The sequence below is a fragment of the Geospiza fortis genome, unplaced genomic scaffold (assembly GCF_000277835.1).
Source record: "Geospiza fortis unplaced genomic scaffold, GeoFor_1.0 scaffold108, whole genome shotgun sequence".
NCBI lineage: Eukaryota > Metazoa > Chordata > Aves > Passeriformes > Thraupidae > Geospiza > Geospiza fortis.
Window position 1 is genome coordinate 635,137 of NW_005054439.1, and position 12,573 is coordinate 647,709.

The window sequence follows — 12,573 nt, forward strand, 5'->3', positions numbered from 1 at the left end:
AATAGTTCAACTTGAAAGGATTGATTTCTATTGGATTTTATCTGCTGCTCAGGCTTAGTTTACCTAGCTCTGGCTGTTACTCTGAAGATTTTTGGTTTCCTCCCATTAAACAAGAGTAGCTTTGTGCAGTCCCAGATTTGGCCCTTCTGATAGTCATCCTGCATTACATATTATGAATAAATGATTCAAGCAACTGATCTTTCAATGAGGTCTTCAGATGCCTTGCAATCAGCCTTTGATACTATAGCTAGCTTTCAGTTTGTCATTCTTCAGTTTACTTATACGAGTGACAAATTTTAATGAGACATAATCACTTGCATTGTGCTGTCATGGTCAAAGTTCTATTATGTTTTGATGCAGTTTAGACATGTCCCAAATATTTTACTTGTAATATGTCATCTTAATAGAAAAGAGGAGGCAATTCTACAGCATCCTGAATTTTGAATGAAAAAGGTTTGATTTTTAGAGAAGTTTCTATTTTCTTTAATTACTTTTTTCTTTGGTATATTTTTTTCACATGCTTCCTCCATCTAATCTACATGGAAAATTAATTATTTTTCTTTAGAGATTCAGATATTTCCCTTTCAGCATCCATCTTTCTGCATCTTGGGAATTCTAAGACTTTTCATTTACAAGCTGACAAAGATAAAAGAATTTTAGGTGCTTTTCAAAGGACATCACTAGAAGAGAGTTTTGATATTCTGAATGAAAGTTCTTATTTCTTCATGCTACTTTTGGTATCTCATCTATCAGGTAGACTGATACCACTTCCTTATTCTTTCCATTTACAGTTGTGTATACCTCCAGGCTTTGTCAGGCTGAATCTATTCTTATTTCTTTCCATTTTAATTTAGTGTCCTTCCCTGATTGTCTCCTTAGCATTTAACAATTTTTACTTTGCCCATTTCAACATTGCTGAAGTGTCTCTTGCTACCAGTTCAAGCTCAAAGATACTGAACTGAAAAACATTGTTTCTGAGCCTTAGGCAAAAGAATCAGTAGATAATATTTTTAATCAGCTTGTGTGTTTTTTAACTGTGTCAAGAACAGTTAGTTCTTTGCTGAGCATTCAACTAGATTTTCCTAGAAGTAATCACTCTAAAAAAGTGTTTATATTGCATCTGTAGAATGCTTTTAGTTTATATTAAGATAATTATGATGTATTTTTAAAGTACAAAATAAACTAAGTTTTATGGACTGTTTAAGATAGGAAAATTAGTGCTGAAAAACATAAGTATAAACTTACAGCATGTAACACTTCTTTGTGAAAATTTCTGGGAAACAGGGGGCAGGATATTTATAAATGCTAATTTTAAGGAGACTTGTCTCCTCAGTTTCCCTTGAAAGTCAGCACAGACACAGGATCCCACTGAGGCAGATCACCACAAAAGTTTAAATCTAGTTCTGGACAGCCATCTGGAGATGTCTCCTGGAGAGACCTAAGGAAGAAAGCTTTCTTAAAGGAAAGTGTTCTCAATCAGTATGCCTGTAACTCTATAGGATCAGGGAATAATGATGTGTGTGTGAGTGAAGCCGAACTAAGTGTCTAGGAACAATTTTCAAGGGAAAAAATTAACATTGCACACTTTAAATACAGTAGGAACATACAAATAGGCAAGTATCCCAGAGACTAGGTCTTGCCTATTTTACAGTTTATTTTAGATAAGAGGATATTGTACTCGGTATGCTAATTCTTTGTCACAATTCTTTTCATAATTTATATGCTTGTAGTAAATTACCAAATTGTTCCTGAGTTTGTATACTGCAAATCCGAAATTTACATCTTTGTATAGGACTGTATTGGATTGTTCCAATCGGCCTCAGGTGCTTGAAGTGTGGGCATATGTACTGCCACTTATTGTTTTGACCTGTGGTGCAGTTAGCATAGAGAAAAGTATTTCTGGAATCTGGAAAAGTAACCATTTCCTAAAATGTAGAGCTTAATTTTTCAGCATATTTGGTTTAGGTTTGCTTCTCCTGGAATGTATCTTCATCAAAAGACAGAATCTGAAAGGATATTTAATAAAACCTAGGAAGGAGACAAGCATGTGTAAAATCCCTTTTCATTTCCAAGTAAATTAATATATATGATTATTGCATAGGTTTTCACTCTCCAGAACTAAAAACATTTCAATATTCTAGTTTTGTAAAATTATACTCCATGTGGAGTAAGGAAAGAATTTATTGTAAGAATGAAAATGTAAACAAAATTTAGGTCATTTTAGGTCAGCATATATAATTGCCAATAAAATTGAGGGAAAGCATTTGAAACTAATGTCATCCTTTTTATAGCTGTCCTGAATACTTCTACATTTGTTCATGTATAATGTGGCCCCCATGATGGAAGATAATTTTTAATGACTTCACAAACACATTACTAAATTAAAAGCTTACAAATGCTCACCTGGGGATGGCCAGCTTTCCCCAGTCAGAGCATATCAAGTAATTTTCTGTGGCACTTCCTATACTTCCTATACTGCATTTGTTTCCATATTTTCTGCCACTGTAGAAACTCTTCTTTTTAAGTCTATACTAACCCTTATTGCAATAAGTATGTCTCCATTACTCTGCTAAATTGAACTCCATGGAGTATTGCAGTTAGCTCATCCTCAAGGCTTTTCATGTTGGGACTAGCAGATGTAAAAGAACTAATGTTGGTTACAAAGCTACTATTTGCAGGATTTATTTAATTAAAAGGTTATTAAAATAGTTGTTTCAGTTTTTAAACATACACTTCAAAACTTGAGGGAAAAATGGTAAAATATGTATGTAGTAATTTACAGGGTTCAATGGAATTTTCTAATAGGCTGGACAACTTTCATAAGTTGCACACTGCAACATATATAGAGCTGGTGGTAATGTCCTTGTCACTTCATTATGCTTAGGATTTGAGTATGAAGTTTATGTGAGAAGATGGCTTCAATAATCTCTCACATTGTGGACCACATTCAATATAATTATTAAAATAGATTTGGATGCTACTCAGAGAAACCATGCTGCTAGATCTCTTTTGTTTTACTGACAAAAAAAAAAAAAAAGATAATTGAAATTGTCTGTAATTAATGAAAGTTGCAGATGGTAACTGCAGATGAGTAAACTGCATCCAGCTCAGGGCTCTCAGCACAAGAGAGACCAGGATCTCTTAGACTGAGTCCAGAAGACAGTAATAAAAGTGATCAGAGGGCTGGAACATCCCTCCTGTGAAGAAAGACGGGGAGCATTGCCTGGAGAAGCAGGCTTCCGGGAGATCTTAATATAAAGTCAGCAAGGACTATATCAGGGTCTGTAGGACAAAGGGGCAAAAAGTTTTAAACTAAAAGTTTCAAAGGGGTATTGAGATATAGTTCTGAAGAGTTTTTCATATCAATCTAAACCATGTTTTCCTCTTTTTCTGCACCTAGCTGTGTCTTTTGAGAATACTGCTACAGTCTAGAAGACATTCACTCGGTTGTAATTTCCATGGAATGCTTTCGGTTTTGTTTTTCTCTAAAGCTCTTTGATACATAAAACTGTTACAGCTGTGGGAAAAAAATAGAAATATATTTTTATGTTTCACTTTAGAAGAGAATGAAATACATTAAGAAAGTGCAAATGACAAAATCTGTAAAGTGATTACTTACAAAGAATCTCTTCCTGTCATCATGCACTGAACTTAATAACTTGGTACAGCATTGCTTTGTTACATTATATAGCCTTCCAACTAACACCATCTGATTCATTGCCATTTCTTTTGAGACATTGAAAGAGGGGGATTTGTTCTTTACTATTTCAATAACAGCCAAACACTGTACTGTGTTGTCCCAAAGGCACTTGGAGCAGTAAGACAATCACTATATCTCTGCTTAAAGGAAGGAGTGGAGTAGTAATGCCAGAAATAGTCATCAACACACAGATATTTCTACTAGCCTCTATTCAAATCTTTTGGAAGGGGGGAGCTCAAAACTGGTATCTGGCTGAGCCACTCTGGCTAGTACTGCCGAGAATGAATATTAAAATTTGCCCTTATTCCATATGCTGTGTATATATGCAAGATGATACAGGTAAACTTGCAGAACTGTGCGTCTGCATGTTATACATGCACATCTTCACACATGTATTGATGGATGCATATATCTGTACTGTATGATAGCTAACATATAGGCTTTTATGAGTTTTGTTCCAACCTAATAAACAACTGTAATGGAATTGAATACAGACATAATTTCATCTTCAGAGGATGTAGCAGAAGATACAATCCTTTCTGCAAGTCTTTTGCGTGTGCACACACATCTGTAGTAAATGATAATTTCTAGAGTGATTCAAAGCTTTCTAATCCAATTTTCTAATGAGATTAATAGCATTTTGGCAGAAAGTGCTATAAATATTAAATATGCTGCACATGCTATAACATTACAAATAAGATGCAGTGGTAACAGTGGTGAATCCTATTTTGTCCTCTCTCAAGACCTCTTTGGAAGCAGAATGAAATTCTAGGTTTGTGAAGAGAGATAAATAAGGAATGCATTTTTCATCATTCTTTTTTGTCTTCAGGGAGTTTTAGATATGCTTTGAGTATTTTCTCCTAGTAGTCATTTTATACAGTAGTAACTAAGAAAGGTCTGTAACTGTCATGTGGTTAGCCTGGATTATTGAGTTATGTCTTGAGTCTCTGAGGATAAGAGGGACAGCTGGTATAAATGCATGTAGTTCCCCTGAAACACATAAAGCTGTGTTGATTAATATGGATTGAAAATTTGATCCCTTGTGCCTACCTGATAAAGACAATTCAGAGGATTCCTCCAACAAAGGAAGCTGTTGGAACAGCACTTTCTGAATGAAGGTGACTGATAATCCAAGAAGAAAGAAATAGAGAAGACAAATACAAAGGGAAAAAATCCCACAAATACTTCCATGAAGGCTCCTTTCCTGAGGGTCACTGATATTCCTTTTGTCTCATTGAACTTCTGTAAGGGAAGGTGACCATGCCTCTCTGTGGTGCTGCCTGGCCCCAGTGATGAAGTTCTTGACATCAGAGCTAAAAGATTCATCTGTGTTCCTTCTTCAGCCCTCATAGCTCACCATTTTGCCCCAAGTTTTCTACTTCAGTGAAAACTGAGCCATCAGAAATTTGCATTTAATGGTTTCCCCCTATAGTGATTCTCTTCAATATGTGAAGAAAATAGTGCAAAATAAGCAAATTTTTTTCAGGGAGTAGGACAATGTTTTTCCCCCCACAGAGGCATGCTGGGGTTTTGAGCTCCAGAACTGTTTTCCTGTGCTGCCAGTGTATACATTTCATTCCACTTTTCTGCTGCATGTAGGGCTGCTCCTGTACTAATTTGCAGCTATGCCCAATCAATATCCAGAGATCTCACCATAGCTAAAGTCTAACATATAGTGAGGATGTCAAAGCCTTCCCTGAAACCATAAAGCCATCTGTAAGTCCAGGCCTAATAAATCTCCTCCTTTTTTCCTCATTTAAATGGTGAACATGAACATGGCTTTGGTTTCCTATTTAATTTTTTTTCTTTAAGACTAACTAACTTTACAATCACTAAGCGTTGTAAGTAGCGATCAAACTCCTGCTCCCATTTATGTAGGCTAAGCAAAACAAAATGTTTCTATTTCTGAAGTCCATAGCATTATGAGGAATTGCCAGTCTGGTAGGGTCTGAGTTGGGGGTAACAGGAAACACTATTTATACATCTCTTTTTAGGCCTTATTAACCCTTTCTCTTACTCTGCAAAGCATGAGCAAATCCACATTGGCTGGATATGGTAAAGAAACTTTTTGAATCTTAGTTTTTATTAAGAATGGCAAAAAAAAGTCTTTCTAATTTATGAATAATTAAAGTCACGTCTGCTCATAGATTGTGATTCCAGGAGGTTAGGACAATAAAAGTCTGAAAAGCATACTTGCAGATCAGGTTGCTTTCAGACTTGCAGACAAAAAAATGGATTAATATAATAAGCATTAAACATATTGCAATTAAGTTACACAGGATCAGACTCAGTCTTGGCACAATTCCACTGCAGTCAATGGAGTTACAGGACAGAGTTCAATGTTTACCCTTTTAAAATCTTGTGTTTTTAAATTGTAGTCTATCTGACCTTCCTCTTTGGCTCACTCTTAGAGGTACCACATACCATGATGACACTTGACTATATACAAATACATAGATTGTTGCAATGACAGAAGGAAGACCAGGGATTCATTCCAGCATTAGAATCTGCCATCTCCAAAATAAATAAAAGCTTTAAAGAAACTCTTCTCCTACCAGACAGAGTTACAAGCAACAAAAATTGATCCTGATTTTGAATCCATTCACATAAGAATGACTTACTCAGATAGTCTATTAATAAAAACAAAGTTCCAGCAGTGGTAATAAGGATCGTTGCAATCTGACATGTGAGAAAGATCCTTCTTTAAAAGACTTTGCACTTATTCAATACAATCTCTTTGTTCTAGAGAACATCTGACTGTCATTCTTATGGGTTTTGCTGAGAGAAGTCTAACACCTTCTTTATAATTTCTTTGAGACAACATATATAAGTGTATATATATTTACGTATAAGCTTTTTTTACAAACTGTAAAATCTTTTCCCTTTTTATTAAAAAATATTCTTATCCAGGGTATATCGAAGATTTGTCATGTATGGTACAAAAATGTGAAGGTAATGTTCTGAATTTTCAGTTTTTCAGCCTGAGTTGACAGACTTCACTCTTTAGGCAAAATGTATTAAATAAAGAACTACAACAACAACTGAACCTCAGAGGTGTTTGCAACAAAGAAGCTCCCTCCCCCCTCCCTGGTCTTACATAACAGATAGGTAGAATAATCTGCTTTATGAAGTGCTTTCCTGAAAGTGTGAAGAAAGCTCTTAGTAACTTCAAAGTCCTCTGCTTTCTGCATTGGGCTTCCACTACACACTGCCTGACCCTGTGACTGACAGTTGTGCCTGAGGCACCACAGGTGGGCAAGCTGCCTGCCTAATGCAGTGCTGGCAATCTCTAATGCTTTTTATCATGTCCATAAAACCAAATTACCTGTTGTTTCTAAACAGACATTGCTTGTGTCAGTTGTGACTGGAATTAGTAACTATCACACATGAATTCATCAGCATCACAAATGTGAAAAATATTGACAAGAGAAGGATTTTTTTGAAGTTGCTGAGGAAATATAACAAAGACAGTGATGGGGTTTTTTTATCAATTTGCATATCAGTCCTTAAAAAGATGGCTTTTTCAGAGCTGCACTGTGGCTCTTTCCTGGAAGTGTGCCTCACATGTCAAGAAAAAGAAAACAACAATTTTTCTAGAGATTACTGTATATTAATTAATAAAGCAGGACAGTGAAGATAATATCTGATAAGGAACAAACAGGCTAGTGATTTCAAAACCAGCAGGTGATTTAGCCATATGTCTTCCATCAAGACAAATATCTCTCCAGAAAATACTGTTGCACTTATTTACTTCTTCTTTTATCTTTCTCCTGCACAAATAAGAAATTGACCCAGAAAAGGGGTAATGGAGTAAACTCTGTTTTGTTTTGGTTTGGTTTTTTAATTTTATTTCTTTAATTGTCTACCAGGCTGTTATCAAGTCATTAGAAATGAGCCATTTGTGAGGCAGACACTAATAGGAGAGACTGATTGATTAACATTTATGTGTCGTTCACCCCAGATTACTGAAATGGCTTTTCTGAATAGCTTTCCTAAATGTCATATAGCCATTGCCTGGCCACAAATCATACATACCAAATTGAAAGATGAAAAGGGCCTTATAAAAGATTTTGAACTATGGGCCAAAACTGAATTTATTTTGGAAAGTAGGCTTCAGCTTGAACTACTGACTATGCTCAAGTGCTTCAAGATCTGCCCAAAATTGAGGAGTGATGGGGGAAGTCTTTTCTTGGGAGTATAATCTAGTGGTATCTAGTAAAAAACTTTGTGGTTTCCATTACAAAATGTAGTGATTCATGTCCAAAAACCTTGAATTAAAAGGACTGTTCTGTATCAACGAAGATTTTGAGATCTGCATATGATTCTATGAATAGGTTTTTTTTTCCAGAAATTTTAAATTCCATCATCACCGTCCTCTCTTTTTTTCCCTTCCTGTGTTGCTGAAGTCTATATTGCACACTGCTGGGAAAAGAATCAGACTTTTGTGAGTCCACTCCCATCATATTCACAACAGTTAATTTTTCATGGTGCTTACTGGAATAATCCCAGCTTTGTAAGTTGGATTCATTTAATCAGGTTTTTTACTTTTCTGTGCCAAACTCTAAATGGGTAGAAGTTGCCATAGCATATTTTTTTCTATTTCCATTTTTTTCTGGGCCTACTCTTGTATTAACATTTGGAAAACTTAAGTATAGGAACCTATGAGAGAATAAGTTATAATTATTATCTCGCCATGTCTCCTCATAGTTTATTAGTTAAAGATACTGCTCTTTTAAAAGCATTTTTGTTATGTGCTCTCTGTTTAGAAATTACCTTTCTGCTCAGATGGATGTAGCAATTATCACATGCTATCATTTTTGTTTGTTTGATTTTTTTTAATGGGAGAGTTTTTACCAGAGTTCTTTGGCTGTAGAAATTAAACTACATGCAAATAGAAGATAAATTTGATTGTAATGCAAATTGACTATCTTCTCATCTGCAAGTCTGTCGTACTGATTATGCTGTATTGCGAACTGTAGTTTATGAATAGGTAATGCAAAAACGTGTGTACCTTTACAGATAAATAAATAATCTTTCCTGGTGAATTTGAACTGAATTTAAAACAAAAGCTTCTCAGAATGCAAGCATTTCCCAAGATCCAGCAGTGGTTTGGCCCCAGTCCTTCGGTTTGGGTTCATATAGAAATTAAGTCTCATTGCAAATCTTGAATTTATATTTACCTAGCATAAGGGCAAGGCAATAACATTTGTTCAGAACTACATCTTTAAGCAGTGTTAACCCATGTGTGTTGAACAATGCAGGACTGATGTCCAGTACATGTATGTCTATTTATAAATAAATTAACAAATGCGTGTCAGCTGTTGTGTACTGGGAGCCGAGATTTCATTAACTGTACATTACCTCATTTGATAATGAAAAGATTCTCTGAATTATTGCATAGTGTTGGAGAAGATTTTTAACCTGTTAATATTGAAATATTTATATAAATAGTAAAACTTTTCCCATTCTGTTTTTATGAAAGGAAAATCATTGCAGAAGAATAAAAATCCTAGGAGACTGTTACTACTGTGTATCAGGATTGACCCAGCCCAAAACAGATCATGCCCATTGCTGTGTTGAAATGGGACTGGATATGATTGACACTATCACGTAAGTATCATGCATGGTGAACCCAGACAGGAGTGCTGCAACAGCTACTATGTGCTGCTCAGGAAGTGTGCTCTTAGAAAAACATCCACGTCTGTTAGCACTACTCATCTGGCAAGTCACACTCTTGCACTCAGGCCACAGGACCCTGATTTCAGGAATGGCCACTCTAGACGTTGATTTTCCACTCCATTTAATCACTATAAGAAGTAAGTGTGCAAACTGAGTATGTAGAGGCACATACATGTACTGAATAGATGGCAAAAAGATAATTAGAAAGAAGAAAATACACCCTATTGCCTATCGCCACAATGAAAGGGCTCAAATGTGTTGCTTTGCAGTGGTAAACACTGCTCATTTTGCACATCAGTATGTAAAGTCAAAACAAGTCCTAATATATGCCTGTTGTATATGTGTTTGCAGTCTCAGAATCATAGCCTGTAGATTATTCAATTTTAATGTCATGTTTAAACCTTTCATTTATTCTGCTTTTCAGAAATGTAACATGAAATTTACTTTGATGCTCAGATTTTTGTTTATGCTTGAGAGGTCTACATTGATCATTATTTTGCCAAGGCAAAAAATATGGATGTGAGAGAAGTGTGAATGAGTGTTTAGCAGAAGCTGGAGATCTATTTCATTACGTAGGAGGGAAAGGATAAAGTTGGAAGATTTCTTTACTACTGTATTGCCCACTTCTCCTTTTCATTTGCTAAACATACCGAGCATGAAAAGTTGGATAAATTAATTCATTTTCTCCCTTATTCAATGCAAGTTCATCACATTTGTAAGCATTGTAAAATTGACAAAATACTTTTTAATCTCTTAATCTATAATTTCTGATAGTCTATGATAATATAAAATCCTAAAAAAATGTGTATTCTTTCAGCAGTATATGGATTCTCCATTTATAAGGAAGCCCTGACCTTTGGAAACATAATTATATGTACAGGATTTGTACACATTTTGGTTTGTTTGGGGTTTTTTAAATTCCTGGAAAGCAATAGATGATGCTGTCATTCTCTTTTAAACCTATCATTGATCTTTAATTCATTAGTTGTGCTGTATTTCATGTAGACAAATAAGGTATTAGTATAATAGCTGTTGGAACTTTCCTCTTTAGAATGTTTCAGTTTTACTATTAGAAGTGAACATGTTCCCTTTCTAGGGTGTATTTTATTGGCTACTGACTTGATAATGTAAACTTGGAAAAGGAGTTGAATTAGAAAAGAATGAACTGGGCCTGGTCAGTGTGCAGAAGAGAAGGCTCAGAGGGGTTCTCATCAATGCAGACAAATACCTAGAGTGAGGGAATAAAGAGGACAAAGCCAAACTTTTCTCAGTGACATCAGCACCAGCATGAGAGGAAATGGGCACAAACCGAAGTGTAAGAAATTAAATTTCATTAGAAGAAAAGCTTTTTTTTGTTGTGCAGGTAGTCAGATACTCGAGAGGTTTCACTGAAAAGTTGTGGCATTTATGCCCTTGGAGCGATTTAAACCCAGCTGGGCAACAGTTCTGGACACCCTTCTGTAGCTGGCTGTTCTCTGAGCAAGTATGTTGGTCTAGATGATTTCCAGAGCTCCTTGCAGCATCAGCAACTTTGCAATTTTATGTGGACGAGCTGTAGTATGTTATCTAGGCATGTTTAGTCACAGGTTATAGTAGAAGATAACTGGCCATTTCAGATTTAATTTTTTAAAGAATTCATAAATTTTAGGTCCTTTGTGTGGTTAGTTAGTGGCCAGAGCATGGTGGAGAGCAAGATGGGCAAGAGGCAAGGTTTCAAGATAATGTCAGATCTACTTAAGGTTGTTTGATGGCTAGGGATATATTCTGCATTCTTTGTGCATAAGCACAATTAGTCTCTTTCCTTCCCAGAAACTGAAGTTAGAAGATAGATGCCCCAGACTAATTTGTTTTAAAATGTATTTAGTAAATGAAAAAGAGAAATCAGGAGCTTCTGAGAGTGAAGTTGGAAAGCATTTTATATTGTATTGGTATGATTATTAAGCTTTGTTTATCAGTTCCATGAGATAGAAAGTCACATGCCCCTTTCAAGCAGAGGTGGATGCCAGCTGGTAGTCTTTTTAAAGTTCATTCACTTTACCATAAAATTCAGGTCTTGGCATTATAAATTTATGCTTGGAATTTGTCATCCCTAGTGATAAGTTTGTCATGTTATCTGGGATGAATAAATAAATAAATAAAATCACTTGAACTGTGATTCATGGGATGGATCTGTCAAAAGTGTCCATTCCAGAGATATGTACTAACAAGAGATGGGTTCTTTTTCTGGAAAATCAAGGAATAGAAACTTCCATGGCTGATTGTTGGTTCTGTGATTGAACTGAGTTGAATGTGTTCACATAAACTGATACACTTCATTCTCTTAATGTTCTGCGTAACTGTTATCCTTCAATATGGGGCTGAATCTGAGAACATAATTTTCAAAGAATCATAAAATAATTATAATTTTCACAATTTCATCCACCTTCCTCAAAGTGTTTTCTTGAAGGGAACAGAACCAAAATAATTATGGGAGAAGCTTTTTATTCTTAAAAATTGACAAAACAGATAGTGTTATATTCTGATTTTATTCCAAAAGAACTTCTGCAGCCATTGTGTCAGTGCCTCAGTACAGGCCAGGTGTTTGTTCTATTTTAGAGTCTCTTAAAGTGCCGCAGCAACGAGTGAAGTGTTCAATAGCACCAATGTTGCTCCTACCATAGGAGTTTTGACTGTCATGCTTTTGCTAGTAATATAATTAAAATTATCATATTCATTAGTGCCTCTAATATGTCATGTATTTTTCTAATGTGGCCGATGTCTTCACCTTGGTTATGAACATTGTGTTAGGCCAAGTCTCTCTTCACCTTACTTAAATTGATTGCCACATTTGAAATTTCATTCTCGTGTACTATAGTGTTTTACCTTCTAAATAGATATATTTGTTAGCTAACTGCCATGCAGAAAAGTTATGCCCAGCTAACAAATCTCTTCCCTCCCTTTCTCCAAAAACTGTCTAGAGTTCTGTTTTAAGCAAGTGTTATGGGGGAAATTTTACACATTCTTCCTAGTTTTGTCTTTCCTTAGACAGCACTTCATCAGTACATACAAATCATATTAAACAATTCTTTGGCTCAGTACAGCAACTCCTCTTTGGAGATGAAATGTGGTGAAATGACACACCCATTTACCTGCATTCAGTAATGTTGCAGAGCAAGAGATAATCTGTAATGTTTCCAATTGAAAATAAAGAGAGA

General features: G+C 35.5%; 1 protein-coding gene across 1 annotated transcript in view; it reads left to right on the forward strand.

Annotated features, from left to right (window-relative positions):
• The window catches only part of ADCY1 (adenylate cyclase 1), a 177,159-nt gene that overhangs the window by 111,251 nt on the left and 53,335 nt on the right, over positions 1-12,573 (forward strand). Inside the window, exon 9 of the mRNA XM_031062174.1 lies at positions 9,183-9,310. Coding sequence (XP_030918034.1) covers positions 9,183-9,310 — 128 coding nt within the window. The remainder of the gene's footprint in view (positions 1-9,182; positions 9,311-12,573) is intronic.